General features: G+C 37.1%; 2 protein-coding genes across 2 annotated transcripts in view; one reads left to right on the top strand and one right to left on the bottom strand.

Annotated features, from left to right (window-relative positions):
• The window catches only part of LOC125233077, a 182,716-nt gene that overhangs the window by 83,868 nt on the left and 79,040 nt on the right, over window positions 1-19,808 (bottom strand). The gene's annotated exons all lie outside the window — the stretch shown is intronic.
• On the top strand, window positions 7,671-9,571 carry LOC125233080. Its single transcript, XM_048138939.1, has 2 exons — window positions 7,671-8,573; window positions 9,110-9,571. The coding sequence occupies exons 1-2, from the start codon at window positions 8,192-8,194 to the stop codon at window positions 9,271-9,273; spliced, it is 546 nt and encodes a 181-aa protein (XP_047994896.1). The 5' UTR covers window positions 7,671-8,191; the 3' UTR covers window positions 9,274-9,571.

The raw sequence follows: 19,808 nt of genomic DNA, 5'->3' as shown, positions 1-19,808 counted from the left end.
CACAGAATTGCGGGCGAGGACATGTCATAAGTCGTAAACGGAAGCTTTTTGTTCAAGCGGAGTCAAATTACTTCTGCGGCTGTCACTAAGCAAACGAGGAAATATCACAAACGGAACCTATTTTTTAAAGTGTCGAAGACTATTCTACTTGGTAAAAACAGCCTGTATCGGTCACATATACAAATTAAACAGACATAGGAAATACGACTATGAAGAATAAAGTTATAAATTCAAAGGAAGAAGAGAGAGAGAGGTAGACATTAAAGACTGGCATACGATATGCATACGAAAGACGCACCTGCAAGCCACCATCAATATGTTAGCAAAGACCAGAAAAGTGACAGAGGCTACTTTTTGTAACCCCCCACTTTCCTACAAAGGAGAGGGAGGTGGAAGTTTGTATGGAGTCAATTTCCGGAACTACACGCAAGCGAAGCCGCGGGAAAAAGCTAATCCTAACATAAATTATAATTAAAGATCGTTATCAGCGTGCTGTATTGGTGGCAGAGTATGGTTGGCAAAAAAACAAATACACAAGTATTTAAAACATTATATACTTAACAAATTATGAAATATACACATATTTATAATTATTTATCTAAATTACATTGAATAAATAACTAAAATTTGTTCAACAGATTTGGCTTCGTGCACTACTTTTGACTTGAACTGGGTACTTGAATAACAATTCTAGATAGTCTTATCTAGAGTGCATTTGATTATTTGGATTAAAATAATATGTCTACACTTCGCGTAATGTATTTTTATGACATAATTAATGTCATTTACGTACCTATATTGTTTTAAAAATATATAGTTCATCGGAAAAGGCTTTGTACCGTAGAGGTGTAATCCTAAGAAGGTAAGTATTTATTTTGTAGTTAAGAACAAAGTGAATATTTAAAAGTAAGTATTTGTTTTTTTTTGCCAACCGTACCGTTTGCCACGAAAAGTGCACCTTAATAACGATATCTAATTATAATTATTTCGCCTCTATCAACTTAAAATACTTAGATACGATTTATGTTTGCACTTAACGGATATTTCGAGCAAAACCGAGAAATTTCTACAGCGTGGTATTTCTGGAAATTACCAGATTTTAATGTGGCGGTGTTGCCGGGGCAAACAATGACTAACGCTTGAACGCGAGCGCTCTATGAAATTAGACTGGAGATACGGCACAAGTCAGAAGTGGCCGCGGTTAGAAATTACATTCAAAAAATAAAGATGAATGATGTGTGTCTTTAATAATCCGAAAATTTTGGAAGCTAAAATGTTGTTAGATCAATTCTCAGAAGCTGATTAAGCTCAATTTTTTGATTATGGATTTGCTAACAAAATTCTTAATAGATTTAAAAATGCGTCTTGTAGGTAAAAAAATGGAAAAAATTTTCCCAAGCCATCAGATTTAGTGTTGCAAGTGTCTAAGAGGATCGACCAAGATACATTCAAAAAATATTAGCTTCCTCCTACTTTAAAATTTGGAACATAATACTTATAGATTTGTGTAGGTTTATCCCAATCATTTATAAAACTTAATTTTTAATTATTCCTACGCTTTCAGCTTATAACTTTTACCACACGCCCCCAGCGGCTATACGTCCATTGTGTCTCTACACTCGTGTCGAGATTGCGCATAGCGCTGATGCTGCCATCTGATAGACTATCGCTGCAGCTTCAAACTGGCTGACAAATGCTTCTGTTTTGGCCGTGTGGCCTTTAACCGACTTCAAAAAAGGAGACTTAGCTTTTATCTCTTTGAGGACAGCTTTCATTTTGTGGTTACTTTAGGTTCGATTTTTTTCTGATTTTGATAAAATTCAGTGATTTCAATTGTAGATTGTGTAATTACAAGGGAGCAAAAATATATATTTACCTTACTGCTGTGGCGTAAATAGGCTACTTGGCCCTTCTTTAAAGTCTGTCTTATATGCAACTAGGGAACAAATCAAATTATTTTATTTAATATTTTTCGATTTGTTCTTTTTTCAAGTAGTCACCCTACTATATATAAATTATAAATTTAAATAGATATCATACACGAAAGAAAAAACGACAGGGCCCACTGGTGGCCGAGCCGGGAATCGAACCCGGGTTTTCAGCTTACGCGGCTAACGTCCTCACCACTAGACCACCCGCCCGGGTTCGATTCCCGGCTCGGCCACCAGTGGGCCCTGTCGTTTTTTCTTTCGTGTATGATATCTATTAAAATTTATAATTCTGTCTTATATGATTAAGTACTGTCCAATTAGCCGAAAAAAAATATTACCATATTTTATTATGACTTAAAAATAGCAAAAAATATTTTTGAAATATACTTTTACGTAATCAGGCGAAAACAACACAGCCATGTTAATCTATAGATTAGCTGTGCATCAGGTAATTCTATTCGAAAACAACATTTTCTGACTGAAGTTTGAAGGCATAAAGTTCAATATGTCAGTGATTGTTTTGGCATGCAGTAAGGTGCGAATTCGATGACGTCTCTACATCGCTGACATTGTTTTCGGTGGCCAAAATAAATAAAAAATTTAACACATTTTTAATCGAAAATACGTAGTAATTATACAATAAATACCCAAATAATTATTTAATACCCAAAATCTACAAATATTGTTTTTTTTTTATGTCAAATACTACAGAAGACAATCATTTGTATAACTTTATAATCAATAGGTAGATATACTTTGTCTATTTAGCAAAAAAATAAATTTGTCCTACTAACCGTAAAGTTACATACTTTTAAAATGCAGTTCTTGCAATTTAAGATAGGTAGTTTGAATAACAATGTAAAAATATAAAATATACACGATCGATCTATTTTTATAGATGTTATAAACGCTGACGCAGCAACACATGTTTTCCAAGTGTAATTAATTTTATTTTTAATACCTATTTATGTACATGTTCTCATGATTTTAATTTGTTTACATTAAATTGTGTTTTAAACTAGGACATTATCTCTTTGCCCGAGATACAGGATTATTTTCCTAGTTCGGGCGCACGTAACACTGCACGTACTATAAGTAAACGCATAAATGTAACATTAGCAATAAGGTTTTTTCAATAAATTATTCTTATTCTTATTCTTATTCTTATTTATTGTGCCAAATTCGATATGAGCCTAGTAGCCTATTGAATCCTAAACGAAGCGAATGATTCTATAATTGAATCCCTCACTACACTCAGCTGATTTTAGAATCCTAAGCGTAGTGAGAGATTCCAGTGGCCTAAGGTTGAAATATTTGTGCTACCATGTGATGCATACTGTTTTCCACATCACTTGCGATAAAATCACAAAATTTTGTAAAAATATAACACAATTTATCAGATTATATATAATTTTGTAGGCGCTTAAAAAGCGGCATTTCGTGAACATCAAAGCAGTGAGCATTCTGTACCTGAACTGTTATTATATTTTCTGGCCCAATCGAGAAAACCGGCAAAGTGCGAGTTGTACTCGCGTTGCAAGGGTTCCGTACACTACAAGAAGGGCTTAAGCGCCTCCTTTTTAGTAGGAACTTAAGTAATTTTTGCGAATAATCGATATTTTATACAAAACGAAACAGAAATGAGTTTATATGTAATATTCGGTTTACTGACGATTCGCCGAAAAACGTTTCCCAAAGTTTCACATCCCAAACTATTATTCCCAAATTATCATTTCCCAAATAAACGTTTGGCAAAACAACTTATCGCAAATTGACATTTAGCAAAACTTTTTTTGGCAAGTATTTGTTTCCCAAAATATTTACTTGGTCAAATTTCATTTTACCAAATATTATTTAGTCAAAGGTATTAATTGTTAAGCAAAATTTCCATTTCCCAATATATACAATATATTGGGAAATGGATTAAATGGATTAAATGGATTAAATGGCGCACTAGAAATTTGTTTGTTGATTTTATACTTTGTGTCCAAGATTTATTTTGTGTGAAATAATGTGTATGTCGTACTTTTTTCCTCCTGCTGCAAATGTCAAGGATGACATTTTCACTTGCATGTCCGGATACATTTTATTAAAAAGAATTACTTTTAATTAATTACTTTTAAAAGTAATTTCTGGTTTGCTCACTGTTAACCTAACACGCTCCTCCTCGCTTCGCTCGTCGTCGCACCTAAACTGACTCTGTCACACACGAGTTTTCTGTTACAATAGTAATAAAATTATTACATTACATATATGCCTTTTAATATTTATTTCTAATAAAATAAAATAAAATAAAATAAAATAAAATTTTCAAACGTTGTTTTGCATGGTGTAATTTGTAGAAACATTTTTTGACAAAAAAATAGTTGACAAAATAATTGTGTCTAGTAATTAATTTGACAAAAATAAAGTTGAGCAAACTTTTCTTGTCCAAGTGAAGCACTTGGGAATAAAACTGAAATTATCATTTGACAGATTTTAAGTTAAATTTGCAAAAAACTCTTCGGTAAATTAAATGGATCCCGTAGAAATGAAAACGCAAATACCTAAATAATTTTCGAAATTTGCGATGTGAAATTTTTACCAAACATGTTTTTGGGATATAAGTTTTGGCATTAAAAACATTTGCTAAATAAAGTTTTGTCTAAATAAAATTTGACTAAGTAAAATTGTGCCAAATGATAATTTGACCAAACAAATTCATTGCGGAACATACCTTTGCCAAACAATACTTTGGGAAATGAAACTATTGCGATATGATTATTGGGAAATGAAATTTGACTAAACGTATTTTGGCGAAACGGCAGGACACCGTAATATTCAAACGCGCTCACACAATTTCAAGAGATTTGGTAACTCCTTGCAGCAGCAGTGAGTGAAATTCGTAATTTGAGTTTTTTCTTTTAAGTCCGACTTACGCTTTACTGTAGATTTTTAATAAGTTTTCCTGTAATTTATAGATTGAAAACTATCTCGTGTATTTTTTAGAAAATTTTACGCGTAGTATTTTCGGAGATAAGGGGGGAATGGTCATTTTTTGCCTAGTTTCTTAAATTACTTGAAAATAACTTTACAAAAAATTATAAAAAAAAATATTTTTGAATTACTTATAAAAAGCTCTTTCACTTGATATGTAACACAATATAGTTCTAGAAACTTTGATCTTTAATTTTCACTTTTACCCCCCAAAAGCGGCCCCTATAATTGAATTTTCTTAATTTAAATTACATGTCCGTCTTTGGGTCACAGGTTTACATATGTTTACATAAGTTAATCGGTTTGGTAATTTCGGAAAAATTGGCTGTGACAGACGGACAGACAGACACACGAGTGATCCTATAAGGGTCCCGTTTTTCTTTTTTGAGGTACGGAACCCTAAAAAGGGATTTTAAAATAGCCGCTCAAACTTTTTAATTGAGGTGCTTAATTTAACTAAGCAACTGCAGTCCGTTTAATTGAGTCTGAACAAAGTTGGTGAAGATTCAAGTTAAGATTTTATCAAGGTGTCTTAAAAGGAAACTATGGTAACTTTTGTGGATAACTTAAAATTTGCTACAGGGGACGAGTTTATTTTAAGGGTCCGCAAAAAACTGGGTTCTTCATACAAAGTTAGTTATCTCATTTGAAATAAGCTAGATAGCTCTAAAACTTTGTACTTTTAATAGGATAAGGTATGCAGTATGCAACCACCGCATGGACATTTATTAAAAACATTAATAATAAGCAAAGCATAATTAATTAAATTAAATCCGAAATCCGCACATTCAATGTATTGCGTTAACTTCGTAACTGTCATTACTCACATTGCTAATACTTATGAGCTCACTGTACATTCTCTGTGTTAAACATTGGTGAGAGTATTACAGTGTAGTTGTAAGTATTCCTTTCTTCGTCAATTTGTTCGTCTTCCAGTCGTTTTTGCTTAATCGCCGTGACCTACATAGACGGACGCCCAAAATGCAGTCCAGAACTTCGAATTTGCAATTCACGAAACTGTTGCAAGCCTGCGAACTCTGCAGCTAAACTGTTTGAGTGTAAACTGGGTGAGAACGATTTGTTACTCTTTGTGTTGCTAGTTTGTTTATAGTTTATTAAATAGGGCACAAAAGCAGTTATTAAGAAGACCTATTTGTTTATAATTTGGAGTCCATTATAAATAAATTAAAATTAAGGAAATAACATTGTTAGCAATTACTAATACATCATTATATAAGATTATTGCGTTGTTCTAATAAGACTATCGGGTATGTTAGCAAAATACCACGAGAATACCACGTTGGGCGCCAATGTTACGACATTGGCGCCCAACGTGGGGCCCAAAGCAATGACCTCCAGATTTTACAGCCTAATATTTCTCGTTACTTGGTTGGCTGGGTAAACGTTATTGACGATCTCCCAGAGCTGATAAAAAGCTACATAACATCACAAACACTCTCTTTTATTCTTATCTGAATCTGTCATAAATAATTATTTAAGTAGCATTATACTTCAAGGGTCAAATTAAATTTTGTATTGTAAGCCTTACAAAGTTAAATAGGTATTGTTAGGAGTCTTAAATTTAAGTTGTAGTAGGGGTATGACAGTTGACAGTATAAAAGGGTGGTGGGAGGAAACCTGCTCCCTCTTGACTGACAACTGTCGTGCAAGGTAGACGTAGGATAGCGTGTTCTGTTTACTTTTTGTTGTTAATTATTATCTTAGCTTACCTTGTTTTTTTAATATTAGAAATATGATTTGTTGTTTGTTTGTAAAACTCCTAAATTATCAATAAATAATCTTGTTCAAATCTAACTCGTTTCTGATTGTTAATATCAGAAGCCGGGATAAAGAGACCATTCCCACATCATATTATTTTTTTTTTTTGCTTTTAATACCGTTTATTTTGATTCCGTTAAAATTTTACTAAATTTAGCTTCCTACCCACCTTTGTTTACGTTGCTTTTAAGAAATATTTTACATTTCATTGGCTTTTCGTTTATTACTCTTTTGGTATTTGTTTATTTTCTTAAACTTCATTGGTATTTGTTTTTAATTTTGTTGATTTTTAAAGTTGTGGACGATGGGTGGTACCAATCGCTCACGTTCGCGTAATAGACGCTCACCTGAATCGCGCGATCGACGTATGCGCAATCAACATTCTCGTGGACGACAGGCTTCGATTGAAGACTCTGGTAGTTATTCGCGTGATCGTTCATCACATACCCGACACTCGCGTAGTCATTCACGTAGTTACTCGCCTCGCCATCGCTCGCGAAACCGACGTTCTAGGGATAGGCGTTCAAGGGGCCGGTGTTCGCGTAATCATTCGCGTAGTGACTCGCCGCGTAATCAGCGCTCACGGAAACGACGTTCTCGAGAATCTCGAGATAGATGTTCTAATAATCGGCGTTCGCGTAGTATCTCACGTACTCCTTTGCCGTATGCTAAACGTTTGCGTCACCATCGGTCGAGTTCGCGAAGCCACCGTTCTCGTGATGAACGCTCACTGTCACGTGCGTCTTACTCGTGTACAAAAAAAGCCAACAGTGGTGAGAGATGTCGATCGGCGTACACGCCCCCCGTGACACCAACGAAAACAAATAATGAGTCATTGAATTCTTTGATGTCACGATTGGACGCGTTAGAAAAGCGTGCGCATAAGGAAGTGTCAGTGTCTACAGAACCCTTGAGTGAACCAGTTACAAACCAAATAGTAGAAGCAATTCAATCATTAAAGTCAGTAAGCGTAGACCGGTATTATGTTTCGAATTTTGATCCCAGTATCCACGATGTGGACTCTTGGTTTAGTGAGGTTGATCGGGCTAAACTTGTAAACAAATGGAATGATCGTGAATGTCTCTCGCGTATAGGGAACTGTTTAAAGGGTGATGCTAAATCATGGCTTAACGAGTGGGTTTCTAACGACCGAACATGGACCAATTTTAAAAACGATTTTAAATCTTTGTGTGTTAAAAAAATCGATTCAGCCGGTATATTGTTTGAGGTCATGTCCAGTAACTCTGATAAATTTCGTACCTATGCCGAATATGCACGCCGGACGCTGTTGCGGTTGCGTATAGTAAAGGGCCTCAGTGATGATTTGATTACGGAAATTGTTTTGCGTGGTATTAATGACCCTCAAATAAAAGCAGCCGCAACAAACGCAAACTTAAAACCTGCCGATTTAGTAAACTATTTATCTGCTTTTATAAAACCGTCAACGTCTAATAACCGCGCCGGTCGCCAAGGTACTTTTAAACGTGATGGTATTGTGAAAGCCCATGGATTTAAGAGTGCGTCACAAGGACCAAAATGTTACAATTGCGGTGAGTTTGGTCATAGGCAAGCGTCGTGCCCTAAACAGTCAAAACCTTCTGAGTCAGGATCCGCCGAGCAGAATCCTAATAAAATCAATTCCCCTGATCCTAAAGCTAGTAGAAATCCAAGGTGATGTTGTTTTTGTGATAAAGTACGCCCAATCTAAAGGAAAACTTGACCACGGAATGCGTGGTCCATATCGAGTGGTGCGAGTACTTCCTCACGATCGCTACGAGTTGAAACTTTTAGCTGCTTCGTACGGGAAAACAACCTATGCTGCTGCTCAATACATGGTTCCTTGGATGGGTGAATGGACTCCCGAATCATGTTCTGGTTTTTTTGAGGGTGAGTCTTCACGCTATCGAATCCAGGAAACAGTGTATCTGTTGTGGATTCCTTTCTGTCGACGTTGTGCAATGCACACTCGACCTCTGTCTGTCTATGTGGTACACCGATAGGCTTACCCATGACCTCTGTCTGTCTATGTGGTACACCGATAGGTTTACCCATGACCTCCGTCTGTCGTAGTGGTACGCTATTATGTATACCCGTGACCTCTAAATCTGATCGGCTTTGCAAACCGATCAGTCACCGTACAATGTGCTCACACGGTGTTTTTATTACGCATGCTTCGTTAGTTATTTTCACATATTTTAATGTACGTAGCTCCCAGTATGTGTTCTATTTTGTTTAATAGTTACAATTAGTAAGTAGTCCAAATAACGCGACTACTTTTGGTTTTACTTTGGGATACGAACATTCAAATATGATTTAGATTTATGATTAACTAACTCAACTAATCACACTAAAACCGTATGGTGCTAGTAATGTGGCTAGCACTTTACATTAAATTTATAATTTACTTGTATGTTTTGTTTAAGGAGATGTTAACTCAGAGTATGATGACGCAGAGCTAATGCGGCCAGATCAGCTTCAACCTGAAACTGTATCAGCAGACGAGCCAGTGCCAGGGCCTTCCACTGAACCGCATAACCCGGAAGTGGAATCTCCACGAAGCGACACTATAATTGAAATACACGACTGAGTGTTTTAACCCGACGGGGACGTCAGGGTATCAGGAGAGGCCGTGTTAGGAGTCTTAAATTTAAGTTGTAGTAGGGGTATGACAGTTGACAGTATAAAAGGGTGGTGGGAGGAAACCTGCTCCCTCTTGACTGACAACTGTCGTGCAAGGTAGACGTAGGATAGCGTGTTCTGTTTACTTTTTGTTGTTAATTATTATCTTAGCTTACCTTGTTTTTTTAATATTAGAAATATGATTTGTTGTTTGTTTGTAAAACTCCTAAATTATCAATAAATAATCTTGTTCAAATCTAACTCGTTTCTGATTGTTAATAGTATTATAAACTAAAATAATTGGCCTAGCTGATACATGTGAAGCAGATCTGTTATAATTATATCTATTTTTTTAATACTTAGAGAAGTTTTAGTCCTGAGGATCTGTCATTACAGAACACCTAATTGCTACACCCATACATATAAATATTATGATCACGAACGATTGTGACGTGGTCACTCTTCAAAAACCTTTTTCTAAAACTACTGGCGATAAACAAAACCGAATATCCCTTAAAACCCTTTAAAAACAAAAAGCGTTCGGTTAAACCGCCCGGAGTTTTCAAATTTCGAACTGGCAGCGAATAATTTTAAAAAGTTAGCCGCCCCTTGAACTGAGTCTAGGAAAAGTTGCAAGCATTCCAATCCAAGAACTAGCATGATATTAGCTTCAGTTCACCCATTTCATTTCAGGAGATGAGAAGCAACCTTATATTTATTAGACCAAGACTCTCAATGACTGCATCTTATGAACAATTTTGCTGAGCGTAATGTGATATGCAAAAGTAAACTTTAATTTTATACCATAGCGGTGCCAATGCCCCATTCTACTGGGAAACTTGAACCATTTCACAGTTACCTGGCTTGGGGATTATCAAATTCAATGGCAAACTTTCAGCATTCTCTTGAAGAACAAATAGTACCTATCTAAGTGCATAATACAATACCTTGAAATAAAGATATGAAGTTTTCTGCAACTTACCTGTAAAAAAAGAAAATCTTAAATTAGTTACTTTAAACTTTATTAAGAAATTTTCGAAAAGTCACAAAATTTGCACTTATAAAATTAATCAGAAATATACGTATCATAGTATAATCTGGCTCATAATGTACATTATACATAGATTAAGACTTACATGTTAATTTCCGTACTTACGTAAATTACAAGCCCAAACATAAGTTGATTACATAATTTATTATGTGAAACCCATGGTTTAAAATATTGTAATACCTACCTAAAATAAATGTCAACACGCACTGTTACTGGTAGTAGTACTTATACATGGACATGCAATTTCAAAAAAATATCAATAAATTATTATGAATTGTGAATGATTAATTAATTTACGCAACCTTTGGAAGTATTCAACCTACAGCCTGGCAAAAAAGTGTACAAAATTCCTATTTGTGGAAACCTGTAATTGGCTTTTCAGATACACATTTTTGGTAACTTAGTCTTAGATCTTAAGCTGTTGGTTTTCTGAATAAAATTTTTTTTTTTTTTTGTTAGCCTATATGAGTGTCCCACTGCTGGGCAAAGGCCTCTCCCCTGGCTCTCCATGACTCCCTGTTCTCTGTTTCCTCCGGACAGTTCTTCAGAAAGGCGTCAAGATCGTTTCGCCATCTTTGCCTGGGCCTGCCCGGCCCTCGCTTCTTCGTCGGCATCCACTTGGTGGCTAAAAAAAATTAAAAAAAAATATATAATATGGGCACCAACGTCCATATACAAACCGCTTTGCATGTGGCAACTGGTTTGACACTTTTGTATGAGAATTACTTAAGTGTTGCTATGATAAAAATTTGTTCCATTTCTACTCTTTTTTGCCAAGTTGTAGCAATTACACAACACAGAAACACTAATTTATCTGTGTCAGTATTGGTTTGCAAAAACACGAACCGCCGAAACAACAGCAAACAGCCCATAACATCAATAGTCGGAAATCGAATTCCATTCGGTCGATTCCTTTTTCAAACCACGTCAACCCTTCTCTCGTGATTAACGCCCTCGAATCATTCACTGTCGTTCGACATTAACCGTTCGTTTGCGGCCTATTTGTTCATTCGCTCACTCATTCCCATTCACTCATTTGTTCATTTAGTTACGTCGTTAGTACGCGTCGCCGCGAATTTTTCTCGCTGAGCGTGATTTTTTTTAGCCCAAGTTAATTTGTTTAAGGGAATGAATGTGTTTAGATGAATGTTTTGGGTTAAAAGTGTTTCACTTTGTTAACGCGTAAAAAGATTATAATGCCGGTTTCGTATTTAATATTTTTGGGCCGGATTTTGACGGGAATATAATTTAAGTCCCGTTTTTACGACGATTACGCGACCCGCGTTATTACTCGGAAATTTTGTCGCAAAACGGGGGTCGTGTTATTTTTATCTTTTATCTGGCTAGTAAATAAACTGCCAGTTAGGATACACTCGTATTTTTGCAACATGTTTTCACGTTTGATGAATTTATGATGGTTGTTTGGAGTCAGTGTTAGATGTATGTATTTCCCAAAAAAACTAACCTTATTTTTCGGGAAATTAAAAACGAATCTCTCTATGAAATTACAATAATTGTGAAAATGCAGCTGAACCAAACGAAGTTTCATTTAAGCCCCGTTAAAGATAAACATAATACGAGTAGGTATACTTACACACATCGACCGGTAAATAAGAAAATCGTGAGAAAAAATTCGTCGTTACCTTGCGTCTTCTCGAATACAGTGTGATCTTTTTTTTTATACTACGTCGGTGGCACACAAGCATACGGTCCGCCTGATGGAAAGCGGTCACTGTACCCTATGGATGCCTGCAACTCAAGGAGTGTCACATGTGCGTTGCCAACCCATTAGGAACGTGTACACTCCCTTTTGCTGTGTTAAGTACACAGTAAAAAGGAGTGTACAAGTTCCAAAGAGGGTTCGGGTTGCCGACCACTCAAAGGACAATAGACGGAACAAATTAGTTCCGTAGGTCCTTCCGTCACCAGCAAACCGCCCCCTCATTGAGCTCTGGCAGCCTTACTCACCGGCTGGAACACAACACTATGAGTAGGTTCTAGTGATATTTGCTGAAATATTTTCTACTTTCACCAGCTTCTGCCTTTCTACCTTTAGTTTTCATTTCACATTTATGATTTTATATTATACTACTTCGTAGGTATCCTCATTCACTGTTTGTAAATTAGGTGTAATCATTTTGCATAACTCATTCTAAACCTTGATTTCTCAAGGTCTTTCAGAATTTATACTCGAATGATCATATTTGTTGGTCTATCGCTCGTTTGCTGAGTACGCAAACTCCCCGAGCTCTCGAGTCCCCGTGCCTCTTGTGTTGAGGGCTCTACGGACTCACGGACGGTACTATGCAGACACTGGCCATTGAGTTTTGTGGTGGTCAGTTTTTTTATGGATAGGTAGACGTTTGACCACTATCACACCTGATGGTAAATGATGATGCGGTCTACGGTGGAGCACGCTTACCTATGAGATACCTACCTATAAACAAATTATATTCACCTAGTTACTTTCGTGAATATAATTTTAAATAATTTATTGTTTAGGAGGAATATACAGATAAACTGATCATAATTTATTGGAGATACTGGCCATTGTGGTTTAGTTTTACAAAAAAATTGGTTAGTTTCTGCGGTGCGATATTGAATTTTAGTTTAAATAATTTTGAACTATGTCGTTTTCATCAGTTTGAAGAGTAACCAGATGAAAGAGCATTAAAGTCAAATAGTAAATTACATAAATCATAATAAAGGCATGAATATTCTTTTCATGTAGAAGAATTTTTTAAATGATAAATTTATCGATGATGAAAAAAAATACAGTTAAGTCGTTACGTCATTAAACTAATTATGTCGTTAAATACCGTTCTATTTTTCACACGATTTTTTCAAGCAAACTAGATGGAAGATAAGAGCATTATAATTAAAAAAAAAAAAATCTAGTTATCTTATAATAATATTATTAACAGTTTCAGTGATCGCTCAACCGTGTCAGTTTAGTACCCGCATGATAATTGTCCTCCGGATATTAATGTCGTCGCGCACGACGGCCGCGGGGGGGTTATCCAACATTAAACTTACTTTATTTTATCGCCCAATTTGGTCCTTATTTATTGGAAGGTTATACTTGTTTGTAACTTGTATTATTATGAGACAAATTACGATGTACAATTTACATTATCATTACAGATGAAATTAATAGTTATTTGTAACAAGGGGGCAAAGTCGTTGTTTAACCGCACGTGCCGATATTGATACCCGAGCAAGAGAAAGATTCCAAAACGAGGAATCTTGAGCGTTGCGAGGGTTGCAAAGGCACGAAGCTTAAACAAACTTTGACACCGAGTGAAACACAAAATTTTCACCACACCAACATGAACAAAATACTAACTGTAAAACATCAAACTGGAGCAATTCCATCAATGTATTCAATATTTATGATTCCAAATCGTCATTTATAACTAAATTCTACTAGCCAGCCAAAGACATCAAGTTAAAATTTATATGAAATTACTTTGCACTCTTGTGGATAAAAAAGTAGTGGCCCGCCGAGTTTCTTGCCGGTCCCATAGTGGATACCCGCCTTCAACTGAGGGGGACTGAAATCTTCTCGAGACTGAGTTGTGGCGTAGCTTTATTTGACGTCCATAATGCGTGTGGTGAAAAATCATTTACCATTTTCACCACCATTTTTAACTTCTGTGATTAGATTTTTGGAATAATTAAAATCTCACTTGACTGGATATTGCTACTTGAGATACACAAAAGATAAAACCAATTCGTATTTCGCTAATTTCGTGGAATGTACTGGACCCCATACATTTCACGACTCTTCACTTTCCAAAGAGACTCTGCACTTGATATCGTATAATATACGTATTAATTATGAGATTCAATGTGTATTCATTACACTCCTGAGGCTTGAGGACTTTTAAGTTCACTTTCATCAGTTATAAAAAAATACTCTCCTTGATTTGTTACGAAATGTCCTACTACAAAGCGCTTTTATTTATTGAAGGTTTCCTCATTAAAATCCGCATTTTTACTTTCAAAACGCCATAATCCTCTTTTGAGGCCGAGTGTTCATTAAAAAGGGTCCCTAGGGTCGAGTGTGTAGGGTTTGAAGACTAAAAAGTCATTCCATTTGCCGAACGAGACCAATATTTGGAACGGACCAGTACAAAATGCTCCCCAAATCTATTATCGCTGAGTTGGTTTGTGCCGACCAAAAAATGAGACGTTAGGTATCTCTGGTAAAGGGACCTCATTGTCGATGGCGCTTACGTTCCCTCCCTCGAAGTCGTATATCGTAACCGAAAAGTTCCCTTTTCTCAGATAACGTTACAAATCGCTCGTTGGTATGAACATGCGTAGATACACATGCGTTCGACTTTTCGACGTGTAAGCGTCTTCATACAGTGTGAGTCTTAAGACTCACACTGTATACTAACGAGCGATTTCTGGTCGATTAGAGATGATTCTATGATCCCTTAACGATACGATACGATAATAACTTCTATAAACAGATGGAAAGGGGGTGAAGCAACGTACCCTTTTTGGGAATATAGGCACAAGTTTATGTATGTGTATGACTGTACGTATTTCGAAAGAAATGTTTTACATAAGGCTCAAATCAAAGAGTTTAACTCCTATTTCAATTCTTGCCATGAAAGTTCACTACACTACGCTACCTCTTCCAAAATCTCAACTCGATCGAGTTCTCGCAATAATGAGAATAAAAGGCAAAAGTACCTAACTAGCCAACGTAACAGTCGTTTGCGCTTCGTAAGAGTATCGTGGCTTTAGATGGTCAACCAAATATTGGCACTAAAAAAGGCTGCAAAAAAAATTTAGGGCTCAACGACAAATTGTCTTCATGAAACGCGTGCCTAGCCAGCCCTGATTTAGACGGCGTGCGAACTCGCATGGGATTATAGTTACATTGCGGGCATTGATGGCTGTGCAAAATTGTATGTAACCTCAACAGTTACATACACTTTTGCACATCAAATACCGTAATGTAATAAAACTCGTATGCGAGTTTTCGTACCGTCTAAATAGGCCCTAAACCTTGACATTGGCGGAATCCTCAACGAGCCATAACACTTAAAAATACATATATTGAAAATGTAGGGGCGAAGATATTTTTTTTTTATATTTATTTAGGATCACCAACAGACAGTACATCATTCAAACATTTTTAAACCTTCATTAATTTAAAGTTAGATGTTTGCCCAATTATAGGTAATCACATCATGCACCAGTATCTTTGGACAAACATATGTACAGTAGTAGGACTTTTGGACTTGAACTATTAGTATAATTAAATTTAGTAAACATAAACAAAAACAAAAAATACAATATAAAGATATACTTCTCATTTTTTTTTTAATTTTGCGCCTTTTTAACCCCCACGCAAAACGACGGGGTGTCATAAGTTTGACGTGTCTGTCTGTCTGTTTGTCTGTCTGTCTGTCTGTTCGTCTGTTCGTCTGTCTGGCTGTCTGTATATGTGTGTGTCTGTCTGTGTCATCGTAGCGCCAGAACGGATGAACCGATTTAGATTTAGTTTTTTTTGTCTGATAGCTGAGTTAGTGTTCTTAGCCATGTTTCATGAAAATCGGTCTACTATGTCGCGGTCGGGGGTTTTCCAAAATTTTATTTGTGGTGAGTATATAGTGTCAAGATTTGGTTGACCGTCGAATAGATCTCTCTATCTCTCTTCTATAGTGGCGCGAAAGCCGAGTTTCGGTCACCGCGTAGCGTAAACTATTGTCCCTTCGGCTAGGCCGGTAAAAGAATTCTTCGCAAAGTTAACGGCCGGGTTATTTATCTGCTTGACTGGGCTTTGATGCTCCTTGTGGGGGCATATTTAATCGTTTATGCGTGGCGGTGTATCACGGAGAAATGTTTAGGAAGCAAAAAATACCATATGCAATTGCTATGAAAAGTTATGTCTAAAGCCTTAATAAGACCAAGTTGAAGCTCAAAACGTTTAGCAATTTTGCATAATAAAATAATGAATAAGACGATGTACAAATAATACAAAATCGACTGAATCTTAAAATTCCTGTATAGGTAATGTTTTGAAGGTAGCATCTAACATTATAACCACAAAATTAAAGTTTTGTAAAAACCCCCGACCGCGACATAGTAGACCGACTTTCATGAAACCTGTAGGCCTAGCACATGATGGCCGCGGGAGTATGTCGCCGCGAGATAAATGACACGTCTTTGTCTAAGGGCCGGTTGCACCAAACCGTCTGTCTCCGTTAAAGGGTTCGTTAAATTTTATTGTATAGGAAGTTCCATAGACGTCTACTGCGTGACGATGATGTGTCTGTTAAATGTGGTTGATGCAACTGGCCCTAATTGTATTAATGACATAAGGACAGGTAGTCTATCTCGCGGCGACATACTCCCGCGGCCAACATGTGCTAGGCCTGCTGGCTAAGAAAACTCCCTATTAACTCGGCTTTCAGACAAGAAAAAACTAAATCTAAATCGGTTTATCCTTTCGGGAGCTACGATACCACAAACAGACACACACACACATACACACACACACACACACACACACACAGACAGACAAACAGACAGACAGACGGACGGACAGACAGACAGACAGAAAGACATACAGACAGACACGTCAAACTTATAACACCCCACCGGACGATCAAACGTTGTATGTCCTGTTATACACTGCCAAATTAAGGGTTTAATAATGGAATAATGGGTAAATTTTTGAATGTATTCGTAATTTTAGATAAAGAATACTCATAACTGTTCTCGTCACACAAATAAAAATGCCCTTATAGGAGTTACAAGTATTCGAGCTAGCGGCTTCATAGGCCCGGTAAGGGCATTTCTTTGTGTGATGAGCACAGATATTTGTTCCTGAGTCATGGATGTTTTCTATGTATATAAGTATTTGTATATTATATTATATCGTTGTCTGAGTACCCACAGCACAAGCCTTCTTGAGCTTACCGTGGGACGCAGTCAATCTGTGTAATAAAATGTCCTATAATATTTATTTATTTATTTTATAGGCAGGGTCAATACCAACATTTGATAGATCACCGCCGACCGGTCCGGTCGTCAATGTCATGGATGTACATTGTTTGTCAATAAAACACTCATGGTGGAACAATGAAACGCGTCCGTTCTCTGACTGATTTATTTGTCGCATTGGCTCGCCAACTACATTGTGTCTGTGTGTAATTTCCTTTTTAACCCCCGACGCAAAAACGAAGGGGTGTTATAAGTTTGACGTGTCTGTCTGTCTGTCTGTGTGTCTGTGTGTCTGTTTGTCTGTCTGTCTGTGTGTGTGTCTGTCTGTGGCATCGTAGCTCCCGAACGGATGAACCGATTTAGGTTGAGTTTTTTTTGTCTGAAAGCTGAGTTAGTCGGGAGTGTTCTTAGCCATGTTTCATGAAAATCGGTCCACTATGTCGCAGTCGGGGGTTTTTCCAAAATTTTAATTTTGTGGTTAGGTTAGGTTATTTGATACTAGTGGCTGGAAGTTGATTTAGACGCCAAATAAAATGTAAGGATTTTGTTAATCCTAGCGACCGGTCTGGCTCAGTCGGTACTCGGTAGCGACCCCGCCTGCTAAGCCGCGGTCCTGGGTTCGAATCCCGGTAAGGGCATTTATTTATTTATTTATTTATTTATTTATTTAAACTTTATTGCACAAATTATTAATAAAAAGTACAAATGGCGGACTTAACGCCTTAAGGCATTCTCTACCAGTCAACCATTGGGCAAAACAGAGATAGTTAGTTTGGTGCACAATATTATAGAGCCTGTATGAGATTGTAATGATTAAATACAAGTCGATACCTACTATTATAAAATAAACATACACAAATACAATAAATAAACCTACATATATATTAGTATAATACAAATATATAAATAAAATACACATACATAAATAAATAAATGTACCTAGTGCGAGACATCAAGTAGACTTTAATTTCGAATGTTTGCAAATAAGTGCTTACGCAACTTGCTTTTAAAAGAGAGTTTACTCTGAGCTTGCCTGATAGGCAGAGGGAGGGCATTCCATAGACGAATTGCCTGACAGCTGAACGAGTTGGACAAGAATCCAGTGCGATGAGGGAGGACAGCCAGTTTCAGCGCACGAGAAGGACGCAGCTCACAACCCGGCCGAGCCGCTACGAACTGAAAGTTGGTCCTGAGATAATTGGGCGCAGCTGGGTCAAATAGGATCGAATAAAGAGCACACAAGATTCGCAATGACCTACGTTCACGAATTAGGAGCCAATTAAGTTTACGGCGAAAAGCGGAGACATGGTCATATTTGCGAAGATTAAAAACGAATCTTATACAGTTATTTAGGAGACGATCAAGCTTGGACAGCGAGGCTTGTGTAATGTTGGTGCAACATACATCAGCGTAGTCAATAATTGGCAGTATCAGCGACTGTACGAGAAGCGTTTTAGTGCTGACCGGTAAAAAATTTTTGTGTCGGTAAAGCGCCCGTAATATGTTTGTCACCTTCTTACTAATGTCTGTTACGAGAGGCTCCCATGTCAAACCACTGTCAATAATGAGACCGAGATTTTTAACCTGTGTTGACAGAGGGATCAACGTGTTCTCGAAGAGGATCGGTGAAATATGAGCCAGATCTGTTGACGCAAGCAAGCGGGGGCTTCCCAAAACAATCGCTTGGCATTTAGTGGGGTTAACGGCAATTCCGAAATCACGGGACCAAATAGAGATGCGGTTAAGATTATCGTTTATTTTGGAGATTGCACACCCGATATCATTAATACTCGCTTGCGTATAGAGTTGCAAGTCATCAGCATACAGGTGGTAAGAACAGCTAAGGCTACGTGTAATTAAATTAATAAAAATGGAGAACAGAAGAGGAGACAATATACCACCCTGTGGGACACCAGAGGTCAGCTCCAGCCAGTCAGAAAAACACTGACCAGAGCGGACCGTCTGCCGTCGGTTTTTGAGGTAGGAAGAGAACCACTCTGCCACCGATGATGAGATATTCAATTGTTTGAGAGAAGCAAGTAGAAGATCATGATCAACTGCATTAAAGGCGTTTGAAAAATCTATTAAAACTAATACAGTCAGCATGGAGTTTTCCATACCATGCCTTACATCCTCAACTACCTTAAGCAAAGCTGTCGAGGTACTGTGGCCAGGTCGAAAACCAGATTGAAAAGGCGACAGTAGCTGGTTGGAGTAGATGTGGGCAGATAATTGTTTATGAACCACTGCTTCCAGGATTTTTGACATGAACGGAAGAATTGATATAGGCCGAAAGTCTTTAAGCGAAACGGGACTAGAAATTTTGGGCAAAGGGATAACATGGGCATTCCGCCATATTGACGGAAAAACCCCACTGAACATAGAAGAGTTAATGAGAGAAGTGATAACCGGGAGAATACATTCTAAGATTTATTTGTGTGATGAGCACAGATATTTGTTCCTGAGTCATGGATGTTTTCTAT

The sequence above is a fragment of the Leguminivora glycinivorella genome, chromosome 14 (assembly GCF_023078275.1).
Source record: "Leguminivora glycinivorella isolate SPB_JAAS2020 chromosome 14, LegGlyc_1.1, whole genome shotgun sequence".
Taxonomy (NCBI): Eukaryota; Metazoa; Arthropoda; class Insecta; order Lepidoptera; family Tortricidae; genus Leguminivora; species Leguminivora glycinivorella.
Note: the sequence above shows the minus strand (reverse complement) of the source record. Positions and strands in the feature narration are given on the sequence as shown.

Bases quoted from the DNA above. Each gene is read 5' to 3' on its own strand.
- LOC125233080 (XM_048138939.1), top strand. From the start codon at position 8,192: ATGGATTTAAGAGTGCGTCACAAGGACCAAAATGTTACAATTGCGGTG. The intron at 8,574-9,109 runs GTGAGTCTTCAC...GTTTTGTTTAAG, and splicing joins ATGTTCTGGTTTTTTTGAGG to GAGATGTTAACTCAGAGTAT.